General features: G+C 33.3%; 1 protein-coding gene across 1 annotated transcript in view; it reads right to left on the bottom strand.

Moving 5' to 3' along the window:
* LOC107747415 (microtubule-associated serine/threonine-protein kinase 1-like) overlaps positions 1-11958 on the bottom strand; it is a 69522-nt gene that overhangs the window by 37084 nt on the left and 20480 nt on the right. Inside the window, exons 3-4 of the mRNA XM_016561897.1 lie at positions 2672-2760; positions 2509-2584 (exon numbers count right to left, since the gene is read on the bottom strand). Of these exons, the coding sequence (XP_016417383.1) occupies positions 2509-2584; positions 2672-2760 (165 nt within the window). The remainder of the gene's footprint in view (positions 1-2508; positions 2585-2671; positions 2761-11958) is intronic.

Raw genomic sequence — 11958 nt, 5'->3', positions numbered from 1 at the left:
ATATCAGAATGATTTCTGAGGGATCATGTGACACTGAAGACTAGAGTAATGATGCTGAAAATTCAGATTTGATCACAGAAATAAATTACATTTCAAAACATATTTAAATAGAAAACAGTTATTTTAAATTAAAATAATATTTCACAATTTTACAGCTTTTACTGCATTTTTTATTAAATAAATGCAGCTTTGATGAGCATAACAGACTTAAAAAAAAATATATATATAAAAAAAAATCTTTCTTTCTGTTGATAAAGTGTCATTTCAGTGCCACTAGCAGCAGCAAACAGAAACATCAGCTCAACCAATGGTGTGCATTGGGGGCGGAGCTTCCCGTCTGGCTGTTTGATGTTTCTTGTGTAAAACATTAAATGAGAGCGAGTAAAGTGCAGTTTTCACAGTTCTTTGTGGGCAGAGTTTATAAGTGTGTTTCATGTGGCGGCATTCTTGTGTGGTTACTAGGCAACCGTCGCATTTCTGCACTGTTTAGTGTGTATTTCTGTGCGGGCAGCGTTCCCAGTGGGGTCATTAAAACTGTCATCCCACCACATTAGAAGAAAGCAGAACCAGTGCGCTCAGAACCAAAGGTTCCTCATTATGAAAAGAGCATCTCGGCAGGGACGACCCCAATGAGCCTGGGCCATTTGTTGATGGTGTACATGCACAAACTTTTGTTGTGATGCATTGCTGCTCCGGGCTGGATTGTGTCTTCTTTGTCAAGCACTATATTTCATGCTCCTGTGTTTGCTGCGAGCAGCTGCTCTGTGCTTTGGACAGGATTGATGACACAGGCTGTGCAACCATTTCGCTGCACCAGATTTATACTGGCTAAATCCAATATTAGCCCTCGCAGGACAGGGCCGCGTCAGACGGGAAAGAGCGCGCGGATCAATCGTCTGTCTCTCGTCCCTCAATCTCGTCTTTCAGACAAACGGCTGTGTGACGGGCTGTTGTGCGCTGGGGAATGATGATGCTGAGATGTGTGTGTGTGTCGGTTGTCTGGAGAATCTCCTTCCTCACTTCAGACACATTTGACTTCCCCGAACCTCTGAACCAGAGCAAAAGCAGACTTGATCTTTACAATGAAGAACCTCTCTGACCTAAATGAACAGCAGCTTTATTAAATAAATTATTATAATAAAATATTTTAATATTATGCCAATTATTTTTATTATAAGAATGAATGGATAAACAAAAAATTTATCTTTATTTAGAAAATTTAAATATATTTTAAGATTTTTAATATATATTTTTAAGATTTTCAGACTTTTACCATTCAAATATTTGGGATCAGTAAGATTTCTTCTTCTTTTTTAAAATGATACTTTAATTCATCAAGAACAAATCAAATTAATCAAAATTGACAGTAAAGACTTTTATAATAATAATAATATGGCAATTATTTTTATGATAAGAATTAATTAATAAATAAATAAATAAAGGATAAACAAACAAAAAATGTATCTTTATTTAGAAAATGTAAATAAAATCTAAATATATTTTAAGAGTTTTCAAAATGTACACTACCACTCAAACATCAGTATTTTTTTTTTTTATTGATACTCTTATTCAGCAAGGACAATCAAATTAATCAAAATTGACAGTAAGGACTTTTATAATAATACAAAAGATTTATATTTCAAATAAATGCTGTTTATGTGAACTTTCTTCTCATCAATGGAAAATATGATGTTTTCTACAAAAAATATTATAAGCAGCACAATTGTTTTCAACACAATAATGTTAAGTTGTTTCTTGAGCAGCAAATCAGCAAATTATAGTAATGATGCTGACAATTCACCTTTGTATCAGAGTAATCAATTACATTTTAAAATATGTTCAAATAGAAAACAGTAATAATATTTCACAATTTTATAGTTTTTCCTGTATTTTTGTTCAAATAAATGCAGCCTTAGTGAACATAAGAGACAAGAGCAAGGAGTTTTGCATTGCTTGGTCAAAAATGCAAAGAAAAAATAGCAACTTTTAGCTAAAAGCACTTGCGAGGAAAAACATCTGTATTGATTTTTAGCTTTGCTCTGGATGTTAACCATGTTTGAGTCTTGAGATCGCTTTTGTTGTTGAACAGAATCACTCTGTTTCAGTGACACCAAGATCGACTGGGGAAAATGTGCAGTTTCAGTCAGGCTTCGTTCACACAAACTCAATTTGTTCTTCAAATCTGATCTTTAGGACTGGCTGTCCGTGAGGGACAAAATCTGACCCGTTTGTTAAGACTGAGTCGTCAGTGTTGAGTTGTTGGCAAAAGCATGTCAACAAGAGACAGTGGCAGCCAGTGTGGAACGAGAGGACGGAAAACTGGGATGTCCATCATGACATTTCACTGTGGTACTAAACTTATGAAGCCTCACAAAATAGAGAGACGCCTGTACTACTATTACTAAAAAGATGAGAGACGGGCATGCCAAAAACATCATATTTTTGAACAAGGCCTAATGGAACAAATGGAGAACAGCTTCTTGGTTGTTTAGTTATTTGTTTATTTACCTTCTGGATGATGCAAAAGAGAAATGGGCTGGTGCGCTGGGAGAGAAGGTCCTAGGACTGTCCAGCGGACTGCTTCCTGTGAGACAGACAGAGAGAACTACACTGAATGTGTGTGTATCTCAGAGGTGCAGCTCATGTGATCAGTGAGGAGTGCTCTGCTCACCGATGTGTCCCGGCAGAGGAGAGTGAGGCCGGGGAAGAGTGGGAGACGTACTGGTCAAGATCAGGCTCTTGCGGTTACTGGTGCGACAACTGAAAACCAAACAAACAATCACACATTCAACATGAGATCGTAAAGAAAATGGCTAGTGATTTGCTTGTATCTAACTACCAAAAACAAAATCTTTTTTATAGCTTTTTTTTGTTGTTGTTGTTTTCGTTTTTAACGAAAATCTGTTAAAATCATGTTACTTATATATTACTCTTTGCTAAAAAAATTTAAAAAAATTATATAATATTGGGCACCGACTTATTTGTCACATCACTTTATCTAAATGCATAATCGTAAATAAATGTAAATATATGTATATATTTATGCACATTATATATTATATTGTTTACAACGCCGACAACCTCCGCAGGACAAATCAGCATAGGGATTGGCTGGTTAAGGCTTCATCACATCCAATAAAACTCCCTAAGACACAGCTGTGGATGACAGCTCGCTTAATGACATGATGCAATAACCGGAAAGTTTATTTGCATAGAGTGAACAACTTGCTCATCACACCTGATCTAAGCGTGTGTGTGTGTGTGTGTGTGTGTGTGTTCATACTGATTAAAAACTCGAGTGATCTTCACATTTTTCCCCATTGCTCTCCTCCCGTCTGATCATGTTTTCTGTCTCTTGTTCTCTTGCTTTGCTTTCATCTGTTTCTTGTAGATCCTCAAGCTGCATGTTGCCCTATAGATTCCCATCTACAAGTGTGTGTGTGTGTGTGTGTGTGTGTGTGTGTAACAGAAAAACACTAAAAATATGCACAAACACATGGTGAATCCAGGTCATTTTTAGCCCTGGAATCAAAGGAAATAAATAAGAAATATTATTATTCTTAAAGAAAATAAAAAAAAAAATTTCTGTTTGAGTGTTTTTTCTCACTCTGACAGTATTCTGACAAACATGCCAATACTCTCAATATAGAAATTACAAATTGTAGTCCATTACTGATTACTAATTACATGACGGAAATTGTAGTTTGTAACACAATCTATTAGATTACGCATATTTGGTCATTTATTCTGACTACTGTTTAATTACTTTTAGATTACTTTTGACCTAAAAAAAATCTACCCCATTCTTTATTAAAATCATAAAGTGTATTAAAAATTACATTACTCTAGAGTTTCCCAAACTGGGGGTTGTGAATAAACGGCAGGGGGTTTGTGAGTTGATAAAATCATAAAAAATGTTAAACAAATTAACTCATTTTAAAATAAAAACAATAAAAAACAACACTCAAACAGAAAAAAAAAATTATGTGTTTTAATTTTAAGCGAGAAAAAGGAAGAATAATTTGGGTGAATAAATAAATTATGAATAATTTACTGCCATTGTGTGAATATGTAATGTAATTAAAAACAATTAACTGTTGTCTATTTAAATATCATGGAAGTAATTGTTGTACAGCCATTCATTTTAAAAATTCACATTACTATGATGCATAAAAATATTTACTTTTTAGCACATCTTTATAACACCATATATTGGAAAATTTTTCTAAATCATTAATCAAACTGTAATAGTTAAAATCTATTCTTAAATGAGATTTCAACATTTTGACAAATACAAACACAGCATTATCATTTGTGGATCCTTCCACCTTATTTCGTCTAATCATATACACATCCATCTTTGCCCTTCCCAAAATGAAATTGAAAAGCTGACATTGCTCTCTCTTTCTCATAGATAGATAGATAGATAGATAGATAGATAGAGAGAGAGAGAGAGATAGATAGATAGATAGATAGATAGACAGATTAAAGTATGCACAGTTTCAGCATTCAAATGAAAACTGATGTTCTTGAGTCTAATTCTCACAAAATCCCACAATAAATGTTCAGTATTCACTTCAAAAGGAGAATATCTTAAGAAAATAGGACAAAACATGAGGGGAAGAGGTGGAACTAAAAATACACATCTGAAAATTGCAGCAGTTGTCAGACCGAATGCGATTCTCTCCTCGGCTTCTTTCTTATCATGAAGAGCCTAACGCGCTGTGACAAGAAATCACATTGTAGCAGGACAGATAGAGCGTGTGCATTGTGAAATATTTAACAGAAGTGCATTAGCATCAGACTGCAGGAAGCAGTAAGTAATGTGTGAGAGAGACAGCAGCCCAGCGGAGATAAAACAGCTAATTGTCCTCCACCTTTCCTTCTTGTCGTCTCTCTGCATCTCGGACTATCAGAGATCACAAAAACATGACAGTGTGAGAAGATTCATAAAAATCTTCTCATGATCTTCTGCCTGCGGCCACAAGTTTTATTTATAAGCCTCTCACCTCTCTCGGTCTCTCACTCTACCCCATCTCTCGCTTTCAAATGGAGAGTTAGACTATGTGATGCTTTCACATTTATTATTTTATTGATTTTTATTCTGTTTTCTTAAATGGAATTTTAATGAATAGGTCATTGTTCAGTTATAAGGTTATTGTTTCGTCCCAAATGAATAAATGCATTCAAAAAATAAAATAAAAATACTTCCATCTCTTTGCCTCTTCATAATTAGAATTAGTTATTTAAAAAATGTGTTTGTGATTGCTTTCAGTTATTTTTATTGAGTTTTCTTCTTTATTACTCTTTTGCCCCAGTTGTGAATAAATGAAAGCATGTGAAAATTCAATCTTTGCCTCTTTGTAATTAGAATTAGTTCTTCATTTTTAAATGTTTTTAATGAATAGTTAGTTAAATTTTTAGACTAGATTTTTCTTTCCTAAATTAAATTTGTATTATTTGATGTTATAAGATGTTTTTTTGTTGTTGTTTTTTTTTACAAATTGTATAAATAAAGGAGTGTGAAAAATCATTAAAATATCTGTATATCTCTTATAAAGATTTTTTAAACAGAGTTAAATTGCTTTCACATTTATTTATTATTTTTACACTATTTCTTAAATCTTCTCATTTTTAATTAAGTCATGTTATAGAGTGATTTTCCCCCCATAATGTACATAAATAAAGAGTGCATAAAATTCCCAAATTCTCTCTTGTTCTAAATTTCTGTCTCTTTCTTAGCCTGTCTTTCACTGTTTTTGTCCATATCTCTATTGCTATTGTCTCTCTCTTTCTGTGATTCTTGATGAGGTTGTTAATTATGTCTGGTTGAGAAATGGCTTTTCTAATCACTTGCGCTCTTTACAAGAGAAATGAACCTGCAGGACCATTCGGTTCAATGTCTTTCGTCAAATACCGTGTCATGTGCAGTGAATTTCACTTCTTATCATTTACTGAAATATGAGAAAGGTCTTCCTGCTGTTCTCTGCACATTAATGCCAATGAAAACATTCAGGAAACGTCTGTTTATACACTGATCAGTGGGAGTGAGAATATTCTAAAATAATCTAGAATATTCAACAAGCAAAGTAGTCATATCTTTATTAATATCGTAATGATTTGTATGTTTTTGTTTTCATTTGTTTATGTTTTTGTTATAAGCCTATGTTGTTTTTTTATATTTCTGTTTAGCTTTCATTTATTTCGATTTCAGTCATTTTAGTACTTTAAGAAACGTTTGTCTATACGCTGACCAGCAGGAGTGAGAGAAAATTCAACAAGCAAATGAGTTATATTTTTAATAATATTTGTTTTGTTTTAGATTTTATTTGACATTTCTGTAATTTTGTTATGTTCTTATGTAATCTGTATTAAAAGTTCTGCTTTTGAATATTTATGTTTAGCTTTAATTTATTTTTATTTAACTTTTAGTAGTTTTAGTACCTCAAGAAATGTTTATCAATACGCTGACCAGTAAGAGTGGGATCATCTAGAACTTATTATTATTATTATTATTATTATTATTATTATTATAAATATTTTTCTTTACATAAATATTTTAATCTTTTTTTTTTAGTTTAGTTTAGTTTTTTTGTTTGTCATTTTGTTGTTTGCTTATGTCATTTGCATTAGTTTTCAAAATATTTCTGTTTGGCTTTTTTTTCTTTCAGTTTTAGTAATTTTAGTACTTCAAGAAACATTTGAGTGAGATCGTCTATGTCAACATGCAAGTTAGTAGTATTTATTAATATTTGTTTTATCATTTTTAAGTTTTCATTTGAATTTAATTTTAGTTGAAGTTCTAGGAATTTGGTTATGTGCTTTTGTAATTTTTATATTACTTTTTTATTTTAATGCATTTTTATTTTAGTACTTAACTTATTTGCCTTTTAACTTGACTTTTTCATCTAATATTTATAGAATTGTTTTAATTGATATCAGTTATATTTCAATTACTAAAAATAGTTTTAATAGTTTACATTTTTGAGATAAATACAGCACTGATCTGAACTCAGAAAAACAATCACTGGCGGATGAATAACACAAAGTAAACATTCGACTGTAAAGAAGAGAGGGCTGGATGTCTGGATGGATATGATGCAGTATCTCTTTCATATAGCTGGAGACAGGAAGTGTCTTACAGACAGGATGCGTTCATTATCTCTGAAACACAAAGCATGACTGACAGGGGGATCTTATATCCCCAGTTTCTGAGCTTTTTTGCATGTAACAAAATAGTCGGGAGAGGAAATGTGTGTGTCTGGGTGCATATGCTTGATCTGTGCTGGATCTTACTTCCAGCCGAAGAGGGCAATAAATCACAAACACCTCTGACAGCAGGCAGCACACACACACACACACACACGCACACGCGGCCACCCATGGAGAAAACACTGGCGCCTGATGCTCTTCTGATGCTGCCAATCACGACTGCATTATACAGCGCCAAAAATAAAACACACACAGCCACAATAACACTGACATTCAGCAGCACTGACCCATTTAGCAAACTCTCTTTCATTAACTCCCCTCAGAGTTTCTCTGTAAACAAACAGAGGTTTTTTCAGTGTTTGCAAAGCGCTTCAACAGCAGAGAAATGTCTGATTTATCGTTTACGGCCTCTGCCAGGCCATCAGGAGGAGTCATTGTTGGGTTTTAATGCTCAATTCATCAGGAAAAGTAGATGAAAGAAGGATGAAAGCACGCAGTTTACGGTTTCAAGGGGAACTACAGCCGTATAATGCTGCATATCAAAGAATATGACTACAGTACGCTCTGAACATGAAAAATTAATAAATCTGGAAATGTAAGTCTGCAATTGTATTCAGTTTGAATACAAAAGAGATCAACAAGCTGCAAAAACCAACAATGACTAATCATAATATGCATATATAAACCCATGAATGACTATTTTAGATATAGGATTTTTGTTAAAATATGCCATGAGCAGGTTTATTATAATAAAACTAAAACCATATAAACACATTTTCATAAATTGAAATAAAAAAATAAATAAAGTAAAAACAAATAAAAACCCTCACACTTATATCATTTCAGCTTGCCAAGGCAACATTTCTCATTTTCATTTAGTTTAACTTTATATACTGAAATAGCTTAAACTAAAATACTTTGTTTTTTGAAATAATAAATAAAAACTACACAGTAATGAAAAAAACTAATACAACTGACAAAAAAAAAAAAACACACAGCAAAAGTACAAAAACTTTACAATTTAAATGAAAACAAAATATAAAAATAAAATAAATTAGATTAAAATAAATCTATAATTATATCTATCAGTGATACTCACTGGTCATGAGTTTATTAAATTTTTTACTCCGAAACTGTAAAAAAAACTGTTCAAATATTGAAATAATAAAAACTACACAGTAATAAAAAAAACTAGTAAAAATGACAAAAAAAAAACATACGACAAAAGTACAAAAACCTTACAATTTAAATGAAAACAAAATATAAAAATAAAACATAAAAAATCTAAGGTACCTGGGTCGGTTGCTAGGGTGTTGCTTTGCGGTTGCTAGGGTACCTGGGGTGGTTGCTAAGGTGTTGCTATGTGGTTGCTAGGGTACCCGGGGTGGTTGCTAGGGTGTTGCTATGCTGTTGCTAGGGTACTCTGGGTAGTTGCTAGGGTGTTGCTTTGTGGTTGCTAAGGTACCAAGGTCGGTTGCTATGGTATTCTTTACATGTAATTAGTGTTAATTTTTACAGCAAATTTTGATTTAGTTTTAGTCATAGTCTTTTGACTAAAATTCCATTTAGTTTTAGTCATATTTTAGTCATCTGAATTGTTTTTAGTTTTAGTCTAGTTTTAGTCGACTAAATATCATAAGATTTTAGTCGACTAAATCTACAGTAAATTTAGTCGACTTAAATCTAATGGGTTTAGTTACAGTGCATTTATTAAGCATTTCTCTAAAATTTCCAAACTCATTATATAGGTTTGATATAAAGGTTTTATCATGATTTAACTGCAGTGACACACAACATGCCTTTATGTCCAAATTAAATAAAATCGCTTCTCATAAAGAACAAGAACATGGTCTTCTTTTTAATGAAATCCCAATGGTTATATAGGCTAATAATGCATTCTTTATAGCAGTACACATTTAGTTCACTGCTCAATGCAACGATACCTTCAAAATGGCGCCTCGGTGACGGTGCCTTTGTTTTGAAAAAACAAAAAGATGACAATTATGACGAAAATTATTTGTCAACGAAATTAACACTGCATGTAATGATCTAGAATATATTAAAGTTTGACTTTTTGAAATAAGTTACAACTTTTTCACGATATTCTAATTTTTGTAGATGCACCTGTATATATACAGTATATATATATATATATATATATATATAAAACAGTTCATTTTTGTCCTTGAATCTGATTGGCTGAGAGCCTTTTCCAAGAGAGTGATATTCCAGTGATAACAGAACTCCAACCGTTTCACTGTTTGTATCACTTGCTTGTGGTATTTCTCACAGCGAGTATTATGGCGGATGCCCAAATCCACTATAATTTAAAAAATAATACTGTTTTGTGTCACGAAATGTAGTTTTAAGAGTTTTTTTAGGCAAGAATACTTGTTTAGACTTCAAATATGCAGTTTGTTAATATAGATAACGTCTATTTGAAAATTAGCTTCAACGTTTTCGGAGTTGTGAGCTCCAGATGGTCAGCGGCCGTTCTGTGTTCATGAAGCCGCCCGAGAGCAGCCTCACCTCGGCCAGATCTTCTGGAATTTACCGCTGGCTCTGATGTCTCTATAGTGGTTAAACATGAGATATAATTCGCTTTGGGTATATCTCGCGGGTCTTTGGTCTCATTATCTATTATTTGTTCCAGAGCAAATAGTTTTGGCTGAGGGCAAAATCACCGCTGGTTCTGATGTCTCTATAGTGGTTAAACATGAGATATAATTCGTTTTGGGTATATCTCGCGGGTCTTTGGTCTCATTATCTATTATTTGTTCCAGAGCAAATAGTTTTGGCTGAGGGCAAAATCTCATCACGTTATATTTGTAACTTCAATGCTGTATATAAGAGCGCTGCCTTTGTACTTTTGACTGAATTACCTAACAACTTTTATAATGGCTGTTGTTGTTGTTTATTAAATATGATTATTATTATAAATAATATATAAATAATAGTAGTATAGACTTTTATATTGAAAGAGACTGAAATGCTGTTGTAAACAAGGAAATTATTTTTACTTTCAACAACAGCTTGTAAGACGCAGCCAACAAAAAAAAACAAAAACAACAACAACAACGAGCAGCATTGTCATCAGAAATCACCCTTCACAAATGAAAGGATAGTACGAGCCTATCAGATATTCAAACTAATGTTTTATTGTGAATATGAGATTGAGCTGAAGAATGAATGCTGAATCAGATGCAGGTAATTTAATAACACTCGCTCAGTCCATCTCTCTCTCATAAAAGTCTACTATACATAATACACCGCTTTTACTACAGTAATACATTAAGCTTTTAATGAAGCAATTGAACTTTCCTTTGTTACTAGTTCTAAAGTGACATTTTGGAATTAGTAATGGAGTCTTGGGCTCAGCTGTTAAACGGTCAAACTTTAGATGTGAATCCATGGCGGGAGGAAGTAGTTCTGCACAAAAGAGGGCTTTTAAAGACACTCCGTTGTTATTTCTTATGTTTTTACACACTCGTGTCGTCGAACTGTTGTATAAATGCAATATGACACTCGTAGATGTGAGATATGGCTGTATTTCAGCACACTGTGATTACATACGGCCGAATCACAGTCCTGTCGATAGATATACATACATATATAAAAATAATCTAAATTTATATATGTATAAAAAAATATATGAATTTCCTTTGGTTTTGATGTAAATGTAAATGCTGGTGATTCTTTTGTGTCGGATTTAAAGGATTGTGAGTGCACTGACGCAGAGATCTGACCAAGACACAGTGACGTCTGTTCCTCTACTTATATATTCAGGGATTAAGAGAGAAAAACGTCACCCAAAAACTTTCATCTACTAAAAGAAAAAGAATAGAGGATGGAAGAATGAACACAAAAATATGTGCGATTCGAGACACCTTTAAAAGGCACAAACAAACAAAAGAAAGTGCTAATTTTCCAGTCGGAAATCTGTCATCACAAGGTCAGAGGTTAAATCAATGGTTGCCATGGAGATTGACCCAGACAGCCTCCCAATTAACAGCTGCTCAGACTCTCAAAGGACACACTCATATAAAGACTAATAATCTTACATTAGATTACAGCACAACTAATACACTAAACCTGTTTAACGACACACAGCAGGGAGATTGACTTATTGAACACAACACACACAACGCTTGCTTGCTCTACAGAAGAGCAGTCAATTTACTAATGCTGAGAGAGCTGCTCCGCGGCGGGACGCTTCATCATCCTTACTGCACACCTGTTACATTTCTCATCTTCATATGCCTCTAGAGCGCCGTCTCTGATGCTTCATCTGTTGCTCCTGCTGTAGAGAGCAACACGACTGGTCACTAGCATATGTTGTGTTTGGATACAGATGTGCGGCGTCCCACTGAGCCCTGTGTCACCAAACAGTGAGTCACTAAAATAAGATCTAACCTTCAAAAAAACAGCTCAAGTGCAAGGTATGTAATGAGAAAAGCAGGTCTGCATGAGATAAGAAATTAAATGAAATGAAATTAATGAAATAAAATGGTTTCACTGGTTACACTCACCAACTTTAAATTAAATATCCCCAACAAAACAAAAATAAATAAATAAATAACTAAAGTAAAATGAAATGAAATGAAAGCAAATTAAGTCAAATAAAATGGTTTCACCTGTTACACTCACCAACTTTAAATTAAATATTCCCTACAAAACAAAACAAAAGTAAAACAAAACAAAACGCCTGGTTTCAGCTGTTAGGCTCACCAACTTTAAATTAAATAT

This window comes from Sinocyclocheilus rhinocerous, unplaced genomic scaffold, assembly GCF_001515625.1.
Source record: "Sinocyclocheilus rhinocerous isolate Xijiao unplaced genomic scaffold, SAMN03320098_v1.1 scaffold229, whole genome shotgun sequence".
Classification (NCBI taxonomy): Eukaryota; Metazoa; Chordata; class Actinopteri; order Cypriniformes; family Cyprinidae; genus Sinocyclocheilus; species Sinocyclocheilus rhinocerous.
Note: the sequence above shows the minus strand (reverse complement) of the source record. Positions and strands in the feature narration are given on the sequence as shown.